This window comes from Loxodonta africana, chromosome 11, assembly GCF_030014295.1.
Source record: "Loxodonta africana isolate mLoxAfr1 chromosome 11, mLoxAfr1.hap2, whole genome shotgun sequence".
Taxonomy (NCBI): domain Eukaryota; kingdom Metazoa; phylum Chordata; class Mammalia; order Proboscidea; family Elephantidae; genus Loxodonta; species Loxodonta africana.
Genome location: NC_087352.1, coordinates 28,634,027 through 28,657,556, shown reverse-complemented (window position 1 = coordinate 28,657,556; position 23,530 = coordinate 28,634,027). Strand labels below are relative to the sequence as shown.

Here is a 23,530-nt window from a genome sequence, read left to right as displayed (position 1 = left end):
GCACTGTCTGATCACCTTGGCAACCACCAAGCTGCACAGCGAAGAGCTGGAGGAAATGGTGTCACAGTAGTGGTGGGTCCTGAACCAATCAAGACTCAGACCAGGGGCCTTCAGCGCGGACAGAGCGTGTAGAACAGGACTTCCGTTGTCGCCCTAGCCGTCCCAGTTTTGCGCCTTGCTGGTCCGTTCGCAGGCGACCACAGGAACTGACCCTCGGATCAGGGCTGCCTTTCCTGGAGGCCTTAAGGGCTGAGAAGAGAGCAGGGGAAAGGCCCGGGCCCCTCACTGCGCCTTTGCAGGCACCGTGATTCCCGGCGAATGACTCCGCCTCCGTGAGCCTCAGTTTGTCGTCTGTGGAACGGGGGCCACGAGTCTCCGGAACCTCCGTAGTTGCCTTCAGTCACCGTGGTCCTGCCTGCTTCTTTGGCGTATTTTAACCCGAAGAAGACTGAGGTTTGGACTGCAAAAGTCAGCCCGAGGTCACCTGGCCCAGTAGGGGAGTGGGCGTTCGGTTGAGCCCACCGGACCGGTCGGGATCTCCCCCCCCTCCCCATGGCCCCACTCCACCCACAGGTTCCCGTGGGGTTGGCAGCATCGCTGATGGATCCGGTGCAGGTGAGTGGAGGATGCTCCAAGCCCTCACTCGCTGGGATCCCCACCTTCATGGTCTTGGAGCCTCAATATAGGGGATGATGGCATCCGGGAACTCAGACTTCCCTTAACCCTGCCCACAGATTCTGGGCCTGAGGCTGTTCAGAATTCAGGCCAGGGGTTGTATGGAGTGGTTCCCATTTTTGGAATCCTTTTTTATGGGATGAGGTCTGGAAAGGTGTCCCAGGTATAGTGACATGTGCAAATTGCTTGGAGTTGAGGATGAGGTAGGTGGAAGTGTTCAGGGAACTACGTATACATTTGGTGGAAACAGAACAGGGGTCAGGCCTCAGACCTGGAATGGCAGCCTGAGTAGCTGGTCCTCAGGGTTGAAGCCACGGAAGGTTTGGAGTAGAAGAAGGAACTCAGGTTATAACAGGCTTCTTCTGGCTGCAGAGTCAACAATAGATTGTGAGGTGAGGGTAGAGGCAGAGTTGGTGGACTAGAGGGGTGCCTGTGGGGAGGAGAGAAATGGTTGGCTTCTGGATTTGCTTTTTAAGTAGGGTGACTAGTTTTCCTGATGGGGCAATGAAAGAAAGTGAGATATCAATGCTGATCCTAAGTTTCCGAGATGTGGAAGTTGGTGTGAAGGCTTGATTTCAGGGGGAAGTTAAAGAGTTGGTTTTGGCTATGTTGTCATAGAGATTGCCAAATTGAGGTGCCAAGTGGGCCGCCGAACATGAAAGTATGAAGTTATGCCAGGTCCAGGCTAAAGACTTACTAGGAGTAAAGGATGGTCTATGAACACTAGGTGCAGCCGTGATATGGGCTCATGATGGTGGTCAAACTCCTAAGGAGAGGTGGATCTCGGACAGGGAATGAGACATAGAAGTGAAAGGGTAGGATGACAGTAGAGCCTGGGGTTGGGTTGATTTACTTCTACAGCTCACCAGGTTTTTGTGGCCATCCTCCTTGGGGCCTGGGGGTTTCTTCAGGCTCACAGAGAGTAGCAGGGACAGAATAGGTCAGTTGGGAGAGTCCCCAAGCCACAGGTGGGGGCCAGTACATCTGGGCTTTTTGAGTCAGGAGGAGAAGGCTTTGATGAAGGGACAACATGTAGAAACGCAGATGTGGAAGAGGGCAAGGGTGGGTGCGGCGGTAACAGACTAAGAGGCATCAGAAGAGGAACTGCTAATGATAGATGTGGCAAGACCCTGAGTCAGAGGTCAAAGGCCCAGATGTACCCATTTGATTTTTTGGATTTGTTTTTCAGCCCACCTGTCAGCCCCCTGGCTCAGCTGTTCCATCATTGCACAGCCCAGTGACCTTTGAGGATGTGGCTGTGTACTTCTCCCGGGAGGAGTGGGGGCTCCTTGATGTTGCCCAGAGGTACCTATACTATGATGTAATGCTGGAGACCTTTGAGCTCATGACCTCACTGGGTAAGGCCGTTATGCTCTGCCCCATCATGGTGACAAGCCTCTGCCCTAACCTTTGTCTGAACATCCCAAAGCGGGACCACAGATGCTGCTTCGTAAGTGTGTGTGTGTGTGTGTGTGTGGGTGTGTGGGTGTGTGTGTGTGGGTGGGTGCCAGGCCTGGGCCTTCCTTTCCCTGAGCAGCCACATGAACAGTCCTTGTATTTTATTTTAGTGAGTAAGATAGTTAGTTGTAAGTCGGAATCGACTCAACGGCACTGGCTTGGGTTTCTAGGATAGTCAGTCACCTTTGCGGTTACCTTAATATTTACCCCTATTTTTCTAAGTTCAAACCTAACTTCTATTTCTTTATATCAGCTTGTCTTCCTCTCTATATGAAAGATCTATGACTATATTTCTTAGTCCCTCTTTATTGTTTTAATGTTGTCTTCTTTCACATAATAACATCACTGTTACCCTGTTTTGAGCATTTTTTTATTTTGATTTATTTTTGTGAATTCTCTGTCTGGGTTGACCTCTGATTGCTCTGTCCAGTGTTCTAGTCTTGGGTTGATACCTGATATTATTGATCTTCTAACCAAAGAACTCCCTTTAGAATTTCTTGTAGTTTTGGTTTCGTTTTTACAAATTCCCTAAATTTCTGTTTATCTGGAAATGTCCTAATTTCACCTGCATATTTGAGAGACAGTTTTGCTGGATATATGATTCTTGGCTGGCAATTTTTTTCCTTCCATGCTTTGTATAAGTCATCCCATTGCCTTCTTGCCTGCATGGTTTCTGCTGAGTAGTCCGAGCTTATTCTTATTAACTCTCCTTTGTAGGTGACTTTTCATTTATCCCTAGCTGCTCTTAAAATTCTTTATCTTTGGTTTTAGCAAGTTTGATTATAATATGTCTTGGTGACTTTCTTTTAAAATCTACCTTATGTGGCATTTGATGAGCATCTTGGATAGATATCGTCTCATCTTTCACAATATCAGGGAACTTTTCTGCCAACAAATCTTCAACAATTCTGTCTGTATTTTCTGTTATCCCTCCCTGTTCTGGTACTCCAATCACTCGTAGGTTATTTCTCTTGATAGAGTCCCACATGATTCTTAAGGTTTCTTCATTTTTTTTAATTCTTTCATCTGATTTTTCTTCAAATATGTTGGTGCCAAGCGCTTTATCTTCAAGCTCACCAATTCTGCCTTCCACTTGCTCAATTCTGCTCCTCTGACTTTCTATTGAGTTGTCTAATTCTGTAATTTTATTGTTAATCTTCTGAATTTCTGATTGCTGTCTCTCTATAGATTCTTGCAGCTTATTAAATTTTTCATTATGTTCTTGAATAACCTTTTTAATTTCTTCAACTACTTTATCTGTGTGTTCCTTGGCTTTTTCTGTATATTGCCTGATCTCCTTCCTGATCTCCTTCCTGATGTCTTGAAGAGTTCTGAATATTAATCTTTTGAATTCTGCATCCAGTAATTCCAGGAAGTCACCTTCATCCAGAAAATCTGTTGATTCTTTGTTTTGAGAGCTTGTTGAGGTGATCATGGTCTGTTTCTTTATGTGATTTGATATTGACTGTTTTCTCTGAGCCATCTATAAGTTATTGTATTTGTTCATTTTATCTTTGCTTACTGTATTCTAGCTTTTGCTTTGTTTTGTTTTGATATGCCCAAATGGGTTGCTTGAGTGAGCTAGCTTGATTATTTTCACCTTTGAAGCTCTACGTCCTGTCACCAGATGGCTAGAGCTGTTATCAGGTATATCAGCCTAGGAGTCCATTCACTTTTCTTGTATGAATTCAGCTCAGGTGTCCAGGCAGCTGATCATCAAGTGTGTGGTACAGGCTCTGTCCTACAGTCTCAGAGGGGCTGGGTTGATTGGTGTAGGTACTGGTATCTGGTTGCAGCAGAGGGTCATGCTCTGAACAAGGCAGGGGGCTGAGAACCATCCCCCGAGTGTCTGTGAAGAAAGTGTGTCCGTGTTCTGTGGAGCATACAGGTGGGTGGGTTCTGCAGACAGACCGTGGACAACCAATGCTTTTGGTTGTAAAGACTGGGAGGTAACAGTTATCCTTGGACCCCTGTCGCGGTTGGCTGGGTGACCTGAGTGGAGCCACCAGTCCTTAGGCCCCTGATTTGGGTAGGTGAGGACCCTATTTAGTAGGCAAAGCAGTGTCAAATATCAAATACCCACCTCTTCACTGCACAGCTGAAATGGTTGCAGTCTGACAAGAGCCTATTCTCCTGAAATAGGCCCACACAGGTCCATGCAGCAGGGAAAGGTATTCATAGTCCATGGACCATTTATGCCTGGTCAGGAGCCGTTTCTGTCCTGAGCTCCCCTGGTTAGTGGAGCTGGCGAACTATCTTTTCCCCCAATTGTGAATTTATTCCTACTCCAAGGGCAGGAGGATGGCTCAGGGCTCTCAATAGGACCTATCTCAGGCCCAGGGAAATCAACAGCCCCTGAAGCCTGCTCGGAGGTTGGGGGGGGGCACATTAAAATATATGCAAGTACTTAGCTTTTGCTAAGAGCTCCATTCCTCTTTGGTTCCAGAGGGGTGAGTAAGCTGTGCAGCTGGCTGCTTCTCCCTGAGGAAACTGCGGCCAAACGCTTCTACCAGCTCGCTGCAGCCGCTCCCAGGATTGGTGCCTGAGGGATCCTAGTGATTCAGTTCTGGCAACTCCTCTCTGCTGCTGAACCGTCTTTCCCTCCCCCTACTGCTCAGTTCATTTTCTTAACTTTGCCTTTGATGTTCAGGGCTCCTAGCTTGTCATAAATATAATCGTTTCATTTGTTTTTTTCTGGTTTTTGTTGTAAGAGGGATCACCAGAAGCATTTGGCTATTCTGCCATCTTGGCCCTGCCTTCCACATGAGCAGTCTTAATAGCTGTTGTCTAAAAACCTTGTGTGAGCAGAGGTCAGAGATCAGGTATCTCCAGTCTGCCTAACAGATCCCAGCAAGCTAGTTCAATCCTGAGTTGACCTGAGTGACTCAGTGCAGAGCCACAGCCCCTCTATACTGAGGCTCTTACCTCTCTTGCATGAAACACTTTAAAAAAGGCTTTATTGAGATATAACATACCATAAAGTTCACCCACTTAAAGTATACAATTTTTTTTTAGTATATTTACAGTGTTGTGTCATGCATCCATCACCATCATCTAATTTTAGAACATTTTCCTCTCCCTAAGAGAAATCTTGTACCCATTAGAAGTCACTCCCCATCTTCGTTCATCCCCTCCTGCCAGTCCTATGGCACCACTAATCTACTATTATATGTATTTGCCTATTCTGGACATTTCATATAAATGGAGTCAGACAATAATGTCTGATTTTTTGTGACAGGCTTCTTTCACTTACCGTAATTTTTTTTTTTTTAGCATTTTATTGTTCTTTAGGTGAAATTAGCATAATTTTTTGAAGTTAATCCATGCTGTAGCATGCATCATTACTTCATTTATTTTTATTTTTGAATAAGTATAAGAATGGCGTAGAACTGGGCAACATTTCATTCTGTTAAATACATAAGGTTGCTGTGAGTTGTAGCTGACTCGATGGCACTTAACAACAACAATATTCCATTATGTGGGTTTCTCATTGTTTATCTGTTCATTTGCTGATGGATATGTGGGTTGTTTCCACTTTTTGGTTATTATGAATTAATGCTGTGAACATTTGTGTACAGTGTTTTATTGCTTGTACTTCTGATGTCGTATCTAAGAAATCATTGCTTGACCCAATGTTGTGAAGATATACTCCTATATTTTCTTCTAAGAAGTCACAAAATATTTTTCCAGGTCCTGCTGTGTCAGGAACTATGAACACTGACATGGTTACTGGTTGTAGTGATCACTATGAATATTCTTGCAAGACCCTTCTCAAGATTCATTTTGTAATATTGAGTTGTATTCCTGGTTATAAAAATAATTCAAGCTCTTTGTGGTCTTTTGAGGGCTATCCGAGATCCTGGGACCAGACTGGCCTCTTACTCCTCTCCTCTGCCTAAGACTTGACCCTTCAGATTTCATAAGCTCCCAAGTAGACTGAAATGAGGATCCCTGGTATCCAACAGAGTTGCTGTGACTCCAGCCATAGCAAGAGAGACCTGGTGGGGTCCTGGTCTTGATGAGTGTGAGCTGGGCATAGGGGTCATGTTGAAGATGTGCTCAAAAACATGCCAGGAACCTGATATTCTGGTGCCAAGACCAGTGGCTCCTCCTTATTTCCATTTTTCTCTTCCCCTTCTGACACTTTGTACTTTTGCCATTTTTACTGTAATTCACTGCCTATGGCTGGGCGTCACCTCTCTGGTCTTCCCTCCTCTGTTCCCCAGGCATTACAGTCCCATATTGGCCTCCTCTTAATGTGACAGGACATGTGCACATACTTCCAAATAATACTTGAACACCAACTATTCAGTTGCACTTGAATTTTCTGGGGCCTAGGCACATGCATCTGCATAGCACTTGCCAGCCACCAATAACCAAGACCTTGCTGAAACCCATTTGTAGAGAAGTGAGTTGGAAATGCTGCCTTTCTGCTCTATGCCCAATTCCTGTGTCCTCCCCCTGGTGAGGCTTTCCTTATTCTGTGGCCTGGCTGGAGCCAACCCTGCACAGCAGGCCCTTCTTCACTCTGATACTGACCCCCTCAGCCTGCAAGCAATCCCTTGGAATCATTCCTGGGTATGTCAGTCATGTATTTCTAATGAAGCCACTGCTGTCCACCACATAGAACATGCAGTTAACTGGCATTTTTCTGCTTTCAGGTTATTGGCATGGAATAGAGGATGAAAAATCGTCTCTGAAGCAGGGTGTTTCTGTAGGAGTGTCACAGGTTAGAATCCCCAAGACAGATCCTTCCACCCAGAAGATTGACATGTGTGACATGTGTGGCCCATTCTTGAAAGATAATTTACACCTGGGTGAGCATCAAGAAGCACACCCTGAAGAGAAATCATACATGTGTGGAGCATGTGGGAGAGACTTCTGGTTCAGTGTAAACCTTTATCAGCAAAACAAGGAGCACAGTGGTGAGAAAGCTTTCAGATGGGACAAGTACAGGGACGTGTTCGTGACAAGCTCTAATATCCACCTGTCAGAGAAGCCCTTCACTTGTGGAAAGCGTGGGAAGGATGTCCCAGACAACCATGTTCTCCAGCACCAGGCCATTCCCAGCAGGGAGAAGCCACATAGCACCAAGTGCAGGGAGGCCTTCCCACACAGCTCCAATTTAGGGCAGCTCCCAGGACTCAGCAGCACTGGGTTATTCCCAGGAATCCATATTACACAGGGATTCTCCAAGTGCAGCAACTGTGGGAAAGTCTTTCTGAAGAGCTCTGCCCTCCTCAACCACCTCAAAACTCATTCTGAAAAGAGACCTTATAGCCACCCAACAGGCAGAAATTCCTTCCAGGAAAATTCAGCCCTTGTTAACAACCAAAAATTTCATGTTGGGGAAACATCCCATGTGTGTAAGGAGTGTGGGAAAGCCTTTAGTCACTTGTCTAAACTGTGGAAGCACCAGAAATTTCACACTGGAATAAGATGCTATGGGTGCACTAAATGTGGAAAAACCTTCAGCCACAAACTCACACTTGTACATCACCAGAGAATTCACACAGGGGAAAGGGCTTATGAGTGCAGTGAATGTGGGAAGGTCTTCAATAACAGGTCACACCTCATTCGACATGAGAAAGTTCACACTGGAGAAAGGCCTTTTGAGTGCAGCAAATGTGGAAGAGCCTTCAGCCAAAGCTCCAATTTCATTCGGCATCAGAAAGTTCACACCCAAGTAAGGCCTTATGAATGTAACCAATGTGGAAAAGGCTTTAGCCGCAGCTCTGCTCTCATTCAACATTGGAGAGTTCACACTGGAGAAAGACCTTATGAATGCAGTGAGTGTGGAAGAGCCTTTAGCAATAACTCTAACCTTGTTCAGCACCAGAAAGTTCACACTGGAGAACGGCCTTTTGAGTGCAATGAATGTGGAAGAAACTTTAGCCAAAGCTCTCATCTCCTTCGGCATCAGAAAGTTCACACTGGAGAACGGCCTTTTGAGTGCAGCGAATGTGGGAAAGCCTTCAGCAATAACTCTACCCTCATTCAGCACCAGAAAGTACACACTGGGCAAAGGCCTTACGAGTGCAGTGAATGTAGGAAATCCTTCAGCCGCAGTTCCAGCCTGATTCAGCACTGGAGAATTCACACTGGAGAAAGGCCTTATGAATGCAGTGAATGTGGAAAAGCCTTTGCTCACAGCTCCAGTCTCATTGAGCACTGGAGAGTTCACACCAGAGAAAAGCCTTATGAGTGCAGTGAATGTGGAAAATTCTTTAGCCAAAACTCCATTCTCATTAAACACCAGAAAGTTCACACAGGAGAAAGGCCTTATGAGTGCAGTGAATGTGGGAAATTCTTTAGCCGCAAGTCCAGCCTTATTTATCACTGGAGAGTTCACACCGGAGAAAGGCCTTATGAATGCAGGGAATGTGGGAGAGCTTTCAGCAGTAACTCCCACCTGGTTCGTCACCAGAGAATTCACACACAAGAGAGGCCATATGAATGCAGCCAGTGTGGGAAAGCCTTCAGTGAAAGATCCACACTTGCTCGTCATCAGATAGTTCACACCAGAGAAAGGACTTTTGAGTGTGGCCAATGTGGGAAAATCTTCAGCCGCCTCTGCAACCTTGCTCAGCATAAAAGGATTCATACCTGAGTGGAGCCTTATAAAAGTAGTCTTTGTGAGAAAATCTTCAGAGAAGTCAAAGTCAAACTCTGTGCACCAAAACACCCACCCATGTACATGTACCGCTGATGTGGAAAAGCCTTCAGAAGTCAATTTGCCCTTTCTGACCAGCCCAGATAACTGAGAAGAGCTGCCTCACCTGTGGAATGTACTACAGAAGCCATAACCTGTCTCCATCCTGCCTGGATCCAAATTTTGCACGAGTCATCTCCACATGCACAGGGAAATCAGCTCCCCGTGCCTCCCTTTCACTTTTCTGGAGGGAATCAGGGTTTTCCTGGGCCTGTTGGAATGGGCCTTCCCATTGCCTCTGAAAGTGTTAGGTGATGAACTGACCAAGGGGCCTCAAGGGATATCCCACTTGGGCTTATCAGGAAAGTGCATGTTTCTCATGGATGTGGTTAAGTATGTATGTAACCACATGATGTGTCTTCTTAGTCCACAAAGCACTCTTCCCTGGAACCACCTACCTTGGTCTGCTCTATACTACGAGATAATAAAAACCTTATTAATTAAGTCACCGTTAATCCTAGGCTTTATTTATTTGCAATGAAGTCACTTGAAGTTGGGCTTAAGACCCCTAAAAGGGAGAAAGTTCTCCCTGATGTGTGGTCCTCCACTACAGTGGTCCCCACTTCACCACACCTGTGGACAGAGTTAAAGCCATGCCCAGGCTCTCAAGGCCCAGATTCCAATAATGTAAAGGCTGATCGGGTTATGCTCTCTGCCTTCTTACTCTAAATTGCCCTTCCCTGACCTGGGCAGCTCCTGACAGCATAGCACCTTCAGAAATGGGCTTCAGCACCCAACCTCCCCACACACAGCCCAGGCCTCCCTTGGAGCAGTGAGCCCATCTCGTGGCTTCCCATGTTAAAAAACCAAACTCCTCATCCCTGCTTATAAAGCCCCATATGACCTGGTTCCTAACCTCATGCCCTGCTTCTCTACCCCCAGGTTGGCCACAAAATTTCCTGGTTGCTTCTCTAGCCTGCCAGCTCATTACTTCCCAGGGCCTCTGCACTGCAGTCCCTCTGCCTACAACACTCTTCCTCTGGAGCCACCTTCTCAGAGAGGTCTTCCTGACCACCAATCTGAAATAGCATTCTTCTCTTTCTGTCACCTCTCTATTTTATTTCCTTCAGGTCTCTACCCGCTATCTGCGAGTACCTTGTTTTTTGATCTGTTTCCATGTTAAATCTCTATATTGCACATGGAATTGAGATGGAGTGTGGGCTGGGACCATGCCTGCCCCATCCACTCATAGCTGCAGCCATGAGTCTGGCAAACAGTAGGCCCCCAGGGGACATTTGTTGAATAAATATATGGCTACCCTGCAGAACCTGTGCTGGGCCCAGACCACAGCCCCATCTTTACAGCTGACTCTTTGGGGAGGGGCAGAAAAGGGGCACCATAAGGGAAAGAGAGTACAGTAGTGAGTCTCTCTTCCTGCACTCAAGCACGTTACCTAAGTCTACATACCTATTTGTCTCTTGTCTTAAACTGGTACTGTGTTGGAGACTGCACTGTCACTGCACCATTGCGGAGCTGACGTTCTAGTGGAGAAATAGGCATTCCTCAATAAATCACGCAAACAAATGTAAACTGGCAACTGTGACAAGGGCTATGAAGGGGGCATCCTCAGTAGGTGTCAATCAAGACCTCTCTCGATTCTCTGCACTTCTGGACTTCTGGGTCTCTGTCCTCATGCCTATCTCCTGGGGACTCAGGTGACCACTGCAGTTGACTTCTACCTTTTAGAGAAGGGAAGCTTTTCATGGCTGCTTATTTTGTGCAGTTATGACTAATTTTTTTGTGTGTGTGTGCTTTAAGTGCAAGTTTACAAATCGAGTCAGTCTCATACAAAAACTTATACACACCTTGCTATGTTCTCCTAGCTGCTCTCCCCCTAATAAGACAGCACACTCCTCCTCTCCACCCTTTATTCCCTGTGTCTATTCAACCAGCTACTGTCCCCTTCTGGCTTTTCATCTCGCCTCCAGACAGGAGCTGCCCACATAGTCTCATGTGGCTGCTTAAGCCAAGAAGCTCACTCCTCACCAGTATCATTTTCTGTCTTGTAGGTCAGCCCAATCCCTGTTTAAAGAGTTGGCTTTGGGAATGGTTCCAGTCTTCGGCTAACAGAGGGTTCGAGGACTATGACCTCAGGGGTCCCTCTACTCTCATTCAGACCTTTAAGTCTGGTCTTTTTACGAGAGTTTGAGATCTGCATCCCACTGTTCTCCTGTTCCATCAGGAATCCACTGTTGTGTCCCCTTTCAGAGCAGTATCACTAATTTTAATGTACCCATTTCACCTGCATTTTCTCTCAGTGAAACTGGAGTCTGAGAGCTGGAAGAGCAACTGGAATTGCTGTAGTGCCAAGTACATCCCCTTTCACCGAGACGCGGCCATGTTCAGAGAATCATTCCCTGTTTGTACTCCAGTCAGGTGGTCTATCCCAAAAAGAAAATGGAGCTCTGGCCCATGGTGTCTGTTGCCCTCAAGATTTGGCCCTTTTGCCCTGGTATCCCACACCCAACCATGAAGGCCTGGGAGTTTAGTTCCAGCCTATAGGTGTCCAGCACGGCCAAGACGCCCCAGAGGATTTGTAAAGAGTACTACCAATCCACTGCCATCATCAAGAAGCTGTGCAATTTCACAGCAGCCTGGGCTCATCTAGACAGACTAGGAGAACCAGTGGCAGACTCTGGTCCCTCCTTTAGGGCTGTGGCCCATTTCCCTGTGCAGGTGCTACGCTGTCACGTACTTCCCAGGTCAGGGAAGGGTGATTCGGAGTAAGAAGGCAGAGTGCACAACGTGATCAGCCTTGATGTTGGTGGAATCTGAGCATTGAGAGCCTGGCCATGGCTTTGACCCTGTCCGTGGGTGTGGTAGAAAAGTCTGCTGAGCTCCAGGAGGCTCTGTCCTGAGCCTTCCTCAGCAGGAGTGGGAATGGCAATATGTCGGGACCACTGTGGGGGAGGACCAAAACGTTTCAACAAAAATAATTTATTTGTTTATAGAACAAAAAATTTTTTGTACAGCTTCAAGGACAACTGGATCTAGACCTCAAGGAGATCAAAAGGACTCTGTCTCTTGCCATCATCCAGCTTGCTTGGTTTCCAGGCAGGCCTTTCTTTAAGGAAATGGTGGCTGCCTGCAGCCTCAGCTCCCATCTTCCTGGCAGGTGAACCAGGGGCCAAGAGCCAGAGTCCTCTTTCTGTCACTAGCCTGCCTCATGTCACATGACCATCACCAATCCAATCATTATTTCTTCAGGTTGACTAGTCTTGAGGCATGTCCTCAGTAAATATTTGATGAGTAACTGACTGAAAATGATTAATGGATATACTTCTTTAATTGTTATTAGCAAAATCCTGTTCAGGTCTTTCTCCATTTCTCTGAGTAAAATTGAGCTATATTAGTCTGCTGAGGGGTTAAGACAGTAAATGATAAAATTCCAGAGCCTGGCTTTTAAAATGAAAATCCTCAACATTAAGGAGACTCAGCTGTGTTGGCAGATGTTTTGGTGTGTATGTCTTCACCACAATAAAAAAAAGAATGGGAGAAAAAGAAAAGACTCAGTAAGAGACCATGAAGGCCCCTCCTCACAGACATTTACAGAGCATGATCGTGTCCAGCCTTGTGAACCATTTCAGTCTTGTGAGACAAGATACCAAATTGAGAACATACAGTTTCAACCTTGTTCTCCTAGTATGGAGACTTTCATTTGTATTCATAACGATTACCAACTTGAATCATCACCTAGCACATCATATACCACAGAAAAATAAACACAAAATAAGCACTTTGCCTCTAAATAAACATCAAAAAGCAAGAAATACCTACCTTGCACTAGTCCCCAAGATCAATGAAGCCTTGAACCCTTGCCTGTAGTTGGGTCCTTAACAAATACAAATGTATCTCTTGGTTCAAAACACTCAATTGTGAGGATATAATCACGAGTACAAATTTAGGACCGGTGTCAGGCCTGAGATCAAAGTATTAAAGGACAAACAAAGGGAGAAAATGTCAACTTCAAGGAGGGAGTCAGGGAGGCTTCACAGAAGAGGGATCATCTCAGCTTAATTGTAGAAGGACTGTCGTTGGGAGAGGAGGAGGAAACTGGGGATGGCATCCTTGATAAGTTGAGGGAACAGGAATATGCTCAGGGGCAGGGAACTGCTGGGTGGATTCCGCAGGACACTACCACTGGCCAGGGTAGAGGAGTCTTGTGCAGCCAAGATGGCAGCTGCAAGAATGGGGTGATGGCACCTGCCTGCCAGTCTGGGCTAAAAGTGATGAAACAAGTGAGCCCCATACAAACTGGTACCATAAAAAAAAAAAAAAAAACCGTTGCCATCGAGTCGATTCTGACTCATAGCGACCCTATAGGACAGAGTAGAACTGCCCCATAGTTTCCAAGGAGCGCCTGGTGGATCTGAACTGCCAACCTTTTTTTTTTTTTAATTAACTTTTATTGAGCTTCAGGTGTACGTTTACAAATCAAGTCAGTCTGTCACATATAAGTTTATATACATCTTACTCTGTACTCCCACTTGCTCTCCCCCTAATGAGTCAGCCCTTCCAGTCTCTCCTTTCGTGACAATTTTGCCAGCTTCCAACTCTCTCTATCCTCCCATCCCCCCTCCAGACAGGAGATGCCAACACAGTCTCAAATGTCCACCTGATATAATTAGCTCACTCTTCATCAGCATCTCTCTCCTACCCACTGTCCAGTCTCCTTCATGTCTGATGAGTTGTCTTCGGGGATGGTTCCTGTCCTGTGCCAACAGAAGGTTTGGGGACCGTGACCGCTGGGATTCCTCTAGTCTCAGTCAGACCATTAAGTATGGTCTTTTTATGAGAATTTGGGGTCTGCATCCCACTGATCTCCTGCTCCCTCAGGGGTTCGCTATTGTGCTCCCTGTCAGGGCAGTCATCGATTGTGGCCGGGCACCAACTAGTTCTTCTGGTCTCAGGATGATGTAGGTCTCTGTCTGGTTCATGTGGCCCTTTCTGTCTCTTGGGCTCTTAGTTGTCGTGTGACCTTGGTGTTCTTCATTCTCCTTTGCTCCAGGTGGGTTGAGACCAATTGATGCATCTTAGATGGCCGCTTGTTAGCATTTAAGACCCCAGACACCACATTTCAAAGTGGGATGCACAATGTTTTCATAATAGAATTATTTTGCCAATTGACTTAGAAGTCCCCTTAAACCATAGTTCCCAAACCCCCGCCCTTGCTCTGCTGACCTTTGAAGCATTCATTTAATCCCAGACACTTCTTTGCTTTTGGTCCAGTCCAATTGAGCTGACCTTTTCCATGTATTGTGAACTGCCAACCTTTTGATTAGCAGCTGTAACACTTAAGCACTATGCCACCAGGGTTTCCACTGGTACCATAGGCAGGTCAAAACCACCAGGCCTCTATTCAGGATGTTCTGGTATCACCAGGGATAACTGCCCATTACTCCCCACACCCAACAGGTGTACATCTGTGTACTAAGTCCCAGAGGGACCAGAGCAAGTTCAAGGAAAGAACAAGAGAACCTGTCGCCCATGTGCTGTGGATGATTTTATGAGATCTAACCATGGCCACTCACACAGGGCACAAGGAATTGAGCTCTGATGACAAATGCCTACCCTACCCCCATTTTCTTGGAGGTCTGAGTCCCACATGGGTCAGCTGGACTTAAACTCAGCCTCCACACAAACCCCATTGCTGATGGTAGACAAATATTACACCCAGGGAGGATGGCCTCATCAGGCTTGGGGGTGGGGTACTGGGGAAAAACTGAGGGCATCAAATTCCCTTGACTGCAACCCTGCCTGGGGTTCTACCCCTGGTGTGGTCATCATCGTTTCTGCCATTGGGATTTGTGCGGGAGAATCAGCCCAGGCAGAGCAGCAGCAGCAGTCTCAAACTCCACCACCAATACTAGATGGGCACTGTGGCCCAAAGCCCCTCACATCTGGGGTCTCCTGCTCTCTCCCCAAACATTGCTTCTAGGAAACATTCTCTTCTTGTGAAGAAGCACAATTTTGGGACGAGTGACACAGCTACATCCAAAACACAGGTTTTGCTGAACTGACATTTTATTTTTGTTTTGGGGAAATAGTTTCCAAGATTTTTAAAATTACACAAGCCAGATGTGGCAACCATATATTTATCCCACCACCTCTCTCCCCTGAGCTCTCAGAGGAACAGCCTGCCACAGTGGCAGCAGAAACTGGACAACTAAGACCATGGTGACCAGAGAAATCAGGGACACTGGCTGGGTCACAAAAGTCACACTCCAGGATCTGCATTCTCTCAGTCCTAAGGTGATGGCCATGAGAGGAACAGTCCAGGGAGTCTACAGGAATCCAGAAAAATTTAGTTTATTTGCTCTGACAGTGACCTTGGCCACAGATAACAGGTCGGCAATTCCTGAGTTCTGCATACCCTCACCCCATGAAACCATAGTTGCTGGAATATTTGTAGGTGCCCCTTTAAAATGGTTCAACCCTAATAGTTTACCAGACACCCCCAACTCCAAATTACTTCATACTTAGTGGTTCCATACCTACATATTCTTCCCATCTGGCCCCTTACAGTCAGTGAACCCTTCCTTACAAGTTCTAGATTCCAGAGGACACAGCTTCTGAGTTGATTCTAGAAACAGCTTCCTTTCATCAATACTAGAAGTTGCAGAATACTCCCTGGGAACAAGAGACCCAAATCTCGGTGGGCCTAGCCACACTCGAGTATCACACACCAAATACACCATTCATCAGGGTGACCTCTGGGCTCACAAATAATCCTGATACCCAGGTCACAAAATTCACCCACAAAGCCCTTCAGTCTTTCCCTGGAGACCTTAGGCAACAATGCAAATCAGGCCAACACTTGATTGAGAACCACTCTCTATCATTCTCTGCCTCCTCTGAAGCAAAGTCAAAGATCCCCCCAAAAAGCCATTCCCTCTATTCATTCTGGTGAAGCCAAACTCTCTTCTCAACCCCTCCACACAAATGGAACAGAAGCCCCAATATTAAAGATGGCTTAAACAATAAGACCTTTATTATTGCACTTTCCAAAGCAGTCTGTTCCAGGGTTGGACAAATCTATGACAGATAGTACATGTAGTGTCAACAGTGTCCATGAAGAAGACAAAACATCTCCGGAAGTCCCCTGCACATACTGGCTCAGGTCCCCTTAGCCGGAGCTGGGTCATGTCTTCACCTAAACCAGTCAGTGGGGAGGGAATGAAAGCTCCACATGAGCTTGATCACTCATGATTCTCTCCTGGGTACAGAAGAACAAATACAGAAGTTTGCCTTCCGTGGGCATGTTGGGGAGACTGGCACACACTGTGAGGACCTTCAGATGATAAATGCAGGATGGTTTCTTCCACAGGCACTGGCAGTGACATGTCTGCCAAGGACACTGGGCATGTCAAAAATTATGACGAAGCTCCTAAAAGCCTCCCCAAATACCTGGCACTTACAGTGAATCTCCCCAAGGTAAGTGTTGGGATATATGAGGTTTAGCTTCTCCCAGATCCTCATAAAGGCTACTCGCCTTGATCGCCTGTCTGAAGTAAGACCTTTCATGTTGGACAAGGTGACAGCCATGGCTAAAGGCTTTCCCACATCCCTGTCCTCCTAAGGCCTTTCTCCACTGTGGACTTTCTTGTGCTGAAGGAGGGTAGAACTATGTTTGAAGGCTTTCCCACATTCTGTACATTCATACAACCTCTCTTCAGTGTGAAATTGCTGGTGCCGATTGCGGTAAGACCTGGTAGTGAAGGCTTTCCCACACAGGCTGCATTCATAAGGCCGTTCTCCAGTGTGAACTTTCCAGTGCTGATATAGCCCAGAGTGGGTTACATAGGTCTTCCCACATTGGTTGCACTCAAATGGCCTCTCTCCAGTGTGAACCCTCTGGTGAAGAATGAAGCTGTTACTATACTTAAAGAATTTCCCACATTCCCTGCACTCATAGGGCCTTTCTCCAATATGAACTTTCTGGTGTCGAATGAGGGTAGACAGAACACTGAAAGCTTTCCCACATTTACTGCACTCATAAGGCCTTTCTCCTGTGTGAATTCTCTTGTGCAGAACAAGAGCATCTTTGCGGTTGAAGGTTTTCCCACATTCACTACACTTGAAAGGTTTTATTCCAGTGTGAACTTTCTGGTGCTTCCTCAATTTAGATGGGTAACTGAAGGCCCTCCCACAGTCATTACACACATGGGATGTTTCTCTATTGTGAATTTTTTGGGGACTAACAAGGATTGATTTATCTTTAGAAGCATTTCTTCCTGTTGGGCATGTGTTTGATCTCTTTTCAGAGTGAGTTATCAGGTGATCCAGGAGAGCAAAGGCCTTCAAGAAGGCTTTTCCACAGTTGCTGCACCTAAAGGGATCCTGTCTAGCATGGACTCCCTGCTGCTGCTTGAGACTGGAGCTGTGTGAGAAGGCCTCTCTGCACTTGGTGCTCCTGTGTGGCTTCTCTCCACTGTGAGTAGCCTGAAGATGGAAGAAGCCCAATCTGACTGGAACATCCTTCCCAGACTCCCCATGCATAAAGGGCTTCTTTAAAAGGTAGGCTCTGAAGCTCTTCACATGCTCGAGAGGGGCTCCCTCATCCTCCGCTCCACACAGACAACCTGAAAACAGAAAAATGTCACTTACTGAGTGTTGAATTGGAGGGAGGGGAAACTTCATCACCGGTACATGCCAACACAACCATGAACGAGTCCATGGGCTTGTTGAAAGGTGAAGGGAGAAGGGCGTGGGTGAAGAAGGGCCAAATCAGCAGGACAGGACCTGGTCAGCCCACAGAAAGGGAGAGACATCAACAGGGATGAGGACACAAAGATAGGGTACAGTGCAGGAATGAGAGTTAGGGTAATTTATTCCTCTGCAAAGGGTTTCAGCAGGGCCTTGGCTGCTGCTGACAGGTGAGCACTGTGCAGAGAGGTGTGATCAGTCTCATGAAAAAATGGTTGCAACAGAGTAGCTAGTGTTCAAGCATTACATAGGTACATGTGCACATCTCATTCACACACAGAACAGGTCAATACTGGACAGCACAAAGAAGGGGAAATCACAAGACACAGAGGCCAAAGAGGTGGGATCATCCAAGGCCTGAGAGTCATGGTAGAGATGGCAAGAGTGCAGAACATCCAGGAGTGAGAGGAAAGGCGGGAATAAGGTGTGGTAACTGGCCTCAGAAATATCAAAGCACCAGTGCACACAGGCACCCAGCATGCCTTGAGCCTATCCCTAAAACTATGGCATTCCCCCAGCTCCCACTCACCAAGACCAGGACCCCTCCTAGCCTCTTATCTGCTGACCAGAATAACACCTGACATTTTGGGCACCCAGGGTTCTTCGATGCCCTCCAACTGGGCAACTACGTGGGATCTTGAAGGTGTAAGTCCTCGGGGAGGAGAGGTAGTACAAGGCCAGACCAAGCCAAGGCTAACCCACCCCATTACCTACCACAGGGAGCTCATGTCATTGTGGCAACCAGGAATAAAAACTGAGTACTGAAAAAAATGAACTTTTTTGAAGCAAAAACTGATAAAGTTAAAGAGAGAAATAGAAAATTCAACAATAATAGCTGGAGACATTTTTTCAGTAACAGAATCACTAGGCAGAAAATGAACAAGGATATAGCAGACTTGAATAACACTAAAAACCAACTAGACCTAGATATCTACAGAACATTCCACTCAACAGCAGAATACACATTCTTCTCAAAATCACATAGAACATTCTCCAGAATAGACCATTTGCTAGGAATAAAAAGAGCCTTGATAGATTTCAATGAATTGAAATAATACAGAGTAGGTTCTCCAACCACAATAAAATTAAATTAGATATCAACAACAGAAAGAAATCTGGGAAACTCACTAATATATGAAATTTAAACAACCTACTACTAAATAACCAATGGTTCAATTAAAAAAAAAAAAAAAGAGCAAGAAAATTAGAAAATACTTTGAGATGAATGAAAACAAAAACATACCAAAAGTCATGGGATACGGCTAAAACAATGTTTAGAGGAAAATTTATAGCTATAAACACCCATATTAAAAAAGAAAGATCTCAAATCACTAATCTAATTTCCTTAGATAGAAATAGAGAGATACACAGCTGCTGTCAAGTTGACTCCAATTCATGACACCCTACGTACAATATAACAAAACACGGCCTCGCCTTGAGTCACCTTCATGATGGCCAGCATGTTCGAGTCCATCGTTGTGGCTACTGTGCCAATCCATCTCACTGAAAGTCTTCTTTACTCTCACTGACTCTTTACTTCACCAAACATAATGTCCTCCTCCAGCAATTGATTCTCCTGATGATGTATCCAAAGCAAGTGAGTGGGAAAACGTTCTGTTGTGATCCATAAGGTTTTCATTGGCTAGTTTTTGGAAGTAGATCACCAAGCCTTTCTTCCTAGTCTGTCTTAGTCTGGAAGCTCCACTGAAACCTGTCTACCATGGGTGACACTGTTGGTATTTGAAATACCAATGGCATAGCTTCTAGCATCATAGCAACACGTAAGCTACCACAGTATGAGAACCTGACAGATGGATGTTAGATCTTAGAAAAGTAGAAAGAGGAAACTAAGAAGAAAGGAAATAACAAAGATTAGAGAGGTAATAAATGTAACAGACAACTGAAAAACAATGGAAAAAGTCAATGAACAAAAAGTTGGTTCTTGAAAAGATCAAGGAAGTTAACAAACTTTAACTAGACCAATCAAGAAAAAAGAGAAGACTCAATTTAGTACAAGCAGGAATGAAATGGAGAAAATACTACTGACCTCACAGAAGTAAAAAGGATTACAAGGAAATATTAAGAAATATGTGGCAACAAATTTGATAACTTAGACAAAATAGACATATTCCTAGAAAACCACAAACTACCAAAATTGACTCAATAAGAAATAGAAAGTCTGTAGCCTTATAACAAATAAAAAGATTGAATTAGGAAAAAAAAAAGACTTCCCGCAAACAAAACCCAGGTCCAGATGCCTTCACTGGTGAACAATAAGAACATTTAGATAAGAATTAACACCAATCCTTCACTAATGCTTCCAGAAAACAGAAAATGAGAGAGCAGTCCCAGAAGACCACATATTACATAATATCATATGTATGAAATGCCTATAATAGGAAAATCTATAGAAAGTAGATTAGTGGTTCCAAATCTGTCTTGGAAGGAGTACAACCAGAATGCTCCTTAGAAGCAAGGATGGCAAAACTGCATTTTATATACTTTGGACAAGTTGTCAGGAGGGATCTGTCCCTGGAAAAGGACATCATGCTTGGTAAAGTACAGGGTCAGTGGAAAAGAGGAAATCCCTCAATGAGATGGACTGGCACAGTGGCTGCAACAATGGACTCAAGGATAACAATGATTGTGAGCATGGCACAGGACTGGGCAGTGTTTCATTCTGTGATACACAGAGTTGCTATGAGTTAGAACTGACTCGATGGCACCTAACAATGACAGGGCTGGGGGGTGGTTAAACAGATTGGGGGATCATGGCTAAAGGGTACACGGCTTCTTTTTAGGGTAATGAAAATATTCTAAAATTGACTGTGACGATGGTTGCCAAATTGTATACTTTAAATCGAGTTGAATGGCATTTGAATTATATTTCAATGAAGTTGTAAAAAAAAAAAAAGCCATCTAAAAATATCTTACACAATAGCTGAGAAATCTGTGCAGACAGTAACTATGTTGGGTGCTAGGATTCTTTGCTCAGACCTGGACCAGGGAGGGCCCTGGAAATTTTATTTTGGAGAAAGTAGGTAAAACCTGCATGTCATTACTTCAGCAGAGTCACAGGGTCAGAGAGAGGACAAGCTGGGTGGGATCTGCTAGGTTCACTGTCAAACACCTGACCCCAGATCCTGCAACACGAGGCCCAGGAGCAACAGGTGTTGAGGCTGCTAATAGGGCTGCTCAGAAGCAAAGGAAGTGCATATGGCCCAGTCTTGGCACCCACAGCACCTACAACAAGGAACTCTGGAAAGGAGCAGCACCTATGCTATGGCATTGGGACAAACAGAACTTTCCAAGAGAAAAAAGCACAGGGTAGTTTTTTTTTAGTCAATATGCTGTGAGGTGACATGAGGAACTCACCCAGTGAACCAATAAGCGCAAAGTTTTCCAGCATCACATCATGGTACAAGTGCCTCTGGGTCACATTAAGGAGCCTCCACTCATCCCGGGAGAAATACACAGCTACGTCCTCAAAGGTCACTGCGTTCTGCATTGATGGGTTCAGCTGATCCATGGGGTCAATGGATGGGCAAAAAAGCACGGTAAAATATGGACAGATGGACACATACAAGTACTTGATAAGAGACACAGGGTCCTGCCACATCTCCCAAAGACTTCCTTTTCCTCTGTGAGACCCAGGCACCACCACCAGCACCAGCACCACCACACACCCTCATACCTTTCTTCTCCCAAGATCCACCCCTCAGGTGGGATGCCAGGGCCCCAGTGCCATTGGTGCCTCTCTCTTCCTATGGTGCTATTGGACACTGCATCCAGCATACAGGAACAACAGGCTGGTGACCACGTATGTTCTGGTACATAGGGCCTGCTCTCTCTCATTCCAGCCAAATCCCTTTGTGTCGCCCAGATCACAACCAAGCCTACACATATCTTTCTCCGTTAGACATCAAGTATCCAACTCAGAGCCATTTGGTTTGCCTCCCACCCACAAGGGTCAGACTCTGTCCCGCAGCATGCTCAAAACTCCACAACACAAGCCCACCAGTTCACCCCATAGACATCTCTCTGGCCTCCCCACATGCCGCTCTGTATATGGTGTCCTGACAGCGACTAGCATGAGCAACCAGAGTCCCATGCTGCCCAAGTCCAGCTCTACACATCCAATGGCCCCCACTGCAAAGGGCATCCCCTAGCCCTGCGGTGAAAGCCTCTGTATCAAGCATCAACACTCCAGCGGCCCGGAACCACACACACAACACAGACATCTCCTGCCCTCTTCCTTCTCTGCCAACGCACATGCTGACCCTTCACCTACCACAACCTTCCTTACTCCTCGTGAGGCACATTCAGAGTCCAGACCCACTGGGTGGGGATCCTGGCGCCTTCCATTCACCTGTGCCACCCCGGCCATCGGAACATTTGGGCACAATGGTGCAGAGAGAGGCACCAACCCGGAAGAATCAGCGGTCTCAGCCGACACGCCCCCTTCCCACGCCGCCGCCCTGGGAGCAGCGACCTCGGGCTGACCGTGGAACTTTCCAAGCCCAGTCTCTCCCGTGTAAAATGTGCCCGAGGACTAGGGAACCGTCCTGGAAACCGCGAGGACGAAGCAGGGGTGCGATGACCGCGGGACTCGTGGCGGCCGTTTCACTGTCGGCGACAGTGTCACGAAGGCGGAGCCATTTGCCTGGGGTTACGACGCGCGCGAAGGGGTGGTGAGGAGCTCTGTCCCTCTCGGGCCTTTGTGGTCTCCTGGAAAGCCCGTCTTTCCCGCCACTTTGAACAGACCAACAGCCGCAGAATGAGCACGGGAACCGAAAAGCCGGAGCCGGCCCCACTCACTGCTGACGGGGCGGAAGGGTCCCTAGATTGAGCTTTCATTGGGTTAGCGCCCGCCCCATATCATGACATCATTTTCCTACGTCCATCTTAGGGCCGCTTGGTCGTTGCCAAGGTGATAGGAGAGGGCCCTCCGGACTTGTGCGGGAAGCTCGGGCAGTCTACATTACCCAGAAGGAACCTCTCCGTGCATACGCAGCGACGCGGCCAATAACGGCTCAAGATGGTGCCTATTCTAGGAAAGGCCGCTCCGGAGGGGGAGGGACTTCCGGCGTCAACTTTGGCCCGTTACTTTCTGTGTTTCGCGGTACTGTGCACCACCAGGTGGTCGCCGGCTGCTGAGGAACGGCGTACAGGAGGCTCACCTGGCCCGTGGAAACCCGAGCGGTGATGGCAGACAGTCGGAGAGGTCCTGCCGCCTCATCCTTATACGCTTTGTGACCGCTGCAAATGTCTCGTCTCCCCGAGCCTGGGTTTCCGGGCAGTAGAGGAGCAAGTCCGCGGAGCTATTTGGCAAGGAGATGAGCAGGAGCTATGTCATGTGGGTCCTTTGGGCTGTAGGTCATTTAGGCGTCTGGTCTATACACAGTGTGATGAGTACATCCAGGCACGGGGTGATGGAGAGCAACACAGAAGTGACTTTTACACAGTCCCCAACCCTGTGGGGCCGTGCCTCAGTGGAAGAATTAAGACATGATAAAAGGAGTACAAGCTTCACATCAGCTAACCCTGCCTCTGCCCCTTTCACAGATGTCTCTGCCCCAGCCCAAGATAGCTCAATAAGCACAAATGTTCTGAGCTTGGGGGATTGTGGAGCCAACTCTCGGGGTTGTAGACATTGGACAAGGTGACACCCAAGCCCCAGCTCAACAGTTTCCTCACGAGTGAGGAGCAGAGCAGAGATAGTGGGAACCTCCAAGTTACCCAGACGCAGCCCTGAGTTAGGGCTCTGCCCACTTTTTAACAAGTACAGTGTTTGATCAAGGAATACTCATTAGGAGTGATAATAAACTTAATCCAACGTCACTGCCAACGTTTTTAAATGGGTGTACCCTAATCTATTGCAACAGTACCTTGTTATTGGATACTCTCTCCTCGAAAGAGTGCAGATACTAGATTCTTTGGGCATGTCACAGGGGACCTGTGTCTTAAATTTGAACAGTG

General features: G+C 46.5%; 2 protein-coding genes across 8 annotated transcripts; one reads left to right on the top strand and one right to left on the bottom strand.

Moving 5' to 3' along the window:
• The first annotated feature begins 44 nt into the window (after window positions 1-44).
• On the top strand, window positions 45-9,300 carry ZNF132 (zinc finger protein 132). 3 transcript variants are annotated; one of them, XM_010586665.3, is made up of 3 exons: window positions 45-615; window positions 1,865-2,033; window positions 6,795-9,300. In XM_010586665.3, exons 1-3 carry the CDS (start codon window positions 553-555, stop codon window positions 8,741-8,743), a joined length of 2,181 nt encoding a protein of 726 aa, XP_010584967.2. In that variant the 5' UTR covers window positions 45-552; the 3' UTR covers window positions 8,744-9,300. The 3 variants fall into 3 exon arrangements, with proteins under 3 accessions (XP_010584967.2, XP_064150390.1, XP_064150391.1); XM_064294320.1 differs by lacking the exon at window positions 45-615 and having other exon boundaries at window positions 1,869-1,980; XM_064294321.1 differs by lacking the exon at window positions 45-615 and having other exon boundaries at window positions 1,917-2,125.
• Window positions 9,301-15,814: 6,514 nt separating this feature from the next.
• ZNF584 (zinc finger protein 584) lies at window positions 15,815-22,631 on the bottom strand. Of its 5 annotated transcripts, none has more exons than XM_064294342.1 (3): window positions 20,927-22,631; window positions 18,996-19,127; window positions 15,815-17,427 (listed from the first exon to the last, which is right to left on the bottom strand). In XM_064294342.1, the coding sequence occupies exons 2-3, from the start codon at window positions 19,048-19,050 to the stop codon at window positions 16,421-16,423; spliced, it is 1,062 nt and encodes a 353-aa protein (XP_064150412.1). In that variant the 5' UTR covers window positions 19,051-19,127; window positions 20,927-22,631; the 3' UTR covers window positions 15,815-16,420. The 5 variants fall into 5 exon arrangements, with proteins under 5 accessions (XP_064150412.1, XP_064150411.1, XP_064150410.1 ...); XM_064294341.1 differs by lacking the exon at window positions 18,996-19,127 and having other exon boundaries at window positions 20,927-21,071; window positions 21,921-22,630; XM_064294340.1 differs by lacking the exon at window positions 18,996-19,127 and having other exon boundaries at window positions 20,927-21,071; window positions 21,843-22,629.
• Window positions 22,632-23,530: the final 899 nt, after the last annotated feature.

Bases quoted from the DNA above. Each gene is read 5' to 3' on its own strand.
- ZNF132 (XM_010586665.3), top strand. From the start codon at position 553: ATGGCCCCACTCCACCCACAGGTTCCCGTGGGGTTGGCAGCATCGCTG. The intron at 616-1,864 runs GTGAGTGGAGGA...TTTGTTTTTCAG, and splicing joins CGCTGATGGATCCGGTGCAG to CCCACCTGTCAGCCCCCTGG. The intron at 2,034-6,794 runs GTAAGGCCGTTA...TTCTGCTTTCAG, and splicing joins TGAGCTCATGACCTCACTGG to GTTATTGGCATGGAATAGAG.
- ZNF584 (XM_064294339.1), bottom strand. From the start codon at position 21,170: ATGTGGCAGGACCCTGTGTCTCTTATCAAGTACTTGTATGTGTCCATC. The intron at 17,428-20,926 runs GTGAGTTCCTCA...TTCTGTTTTCAG, and splicing joins TGCGCTTATTGGTTCACTGG to GTTGTCTGTGTGGAGCGGAG.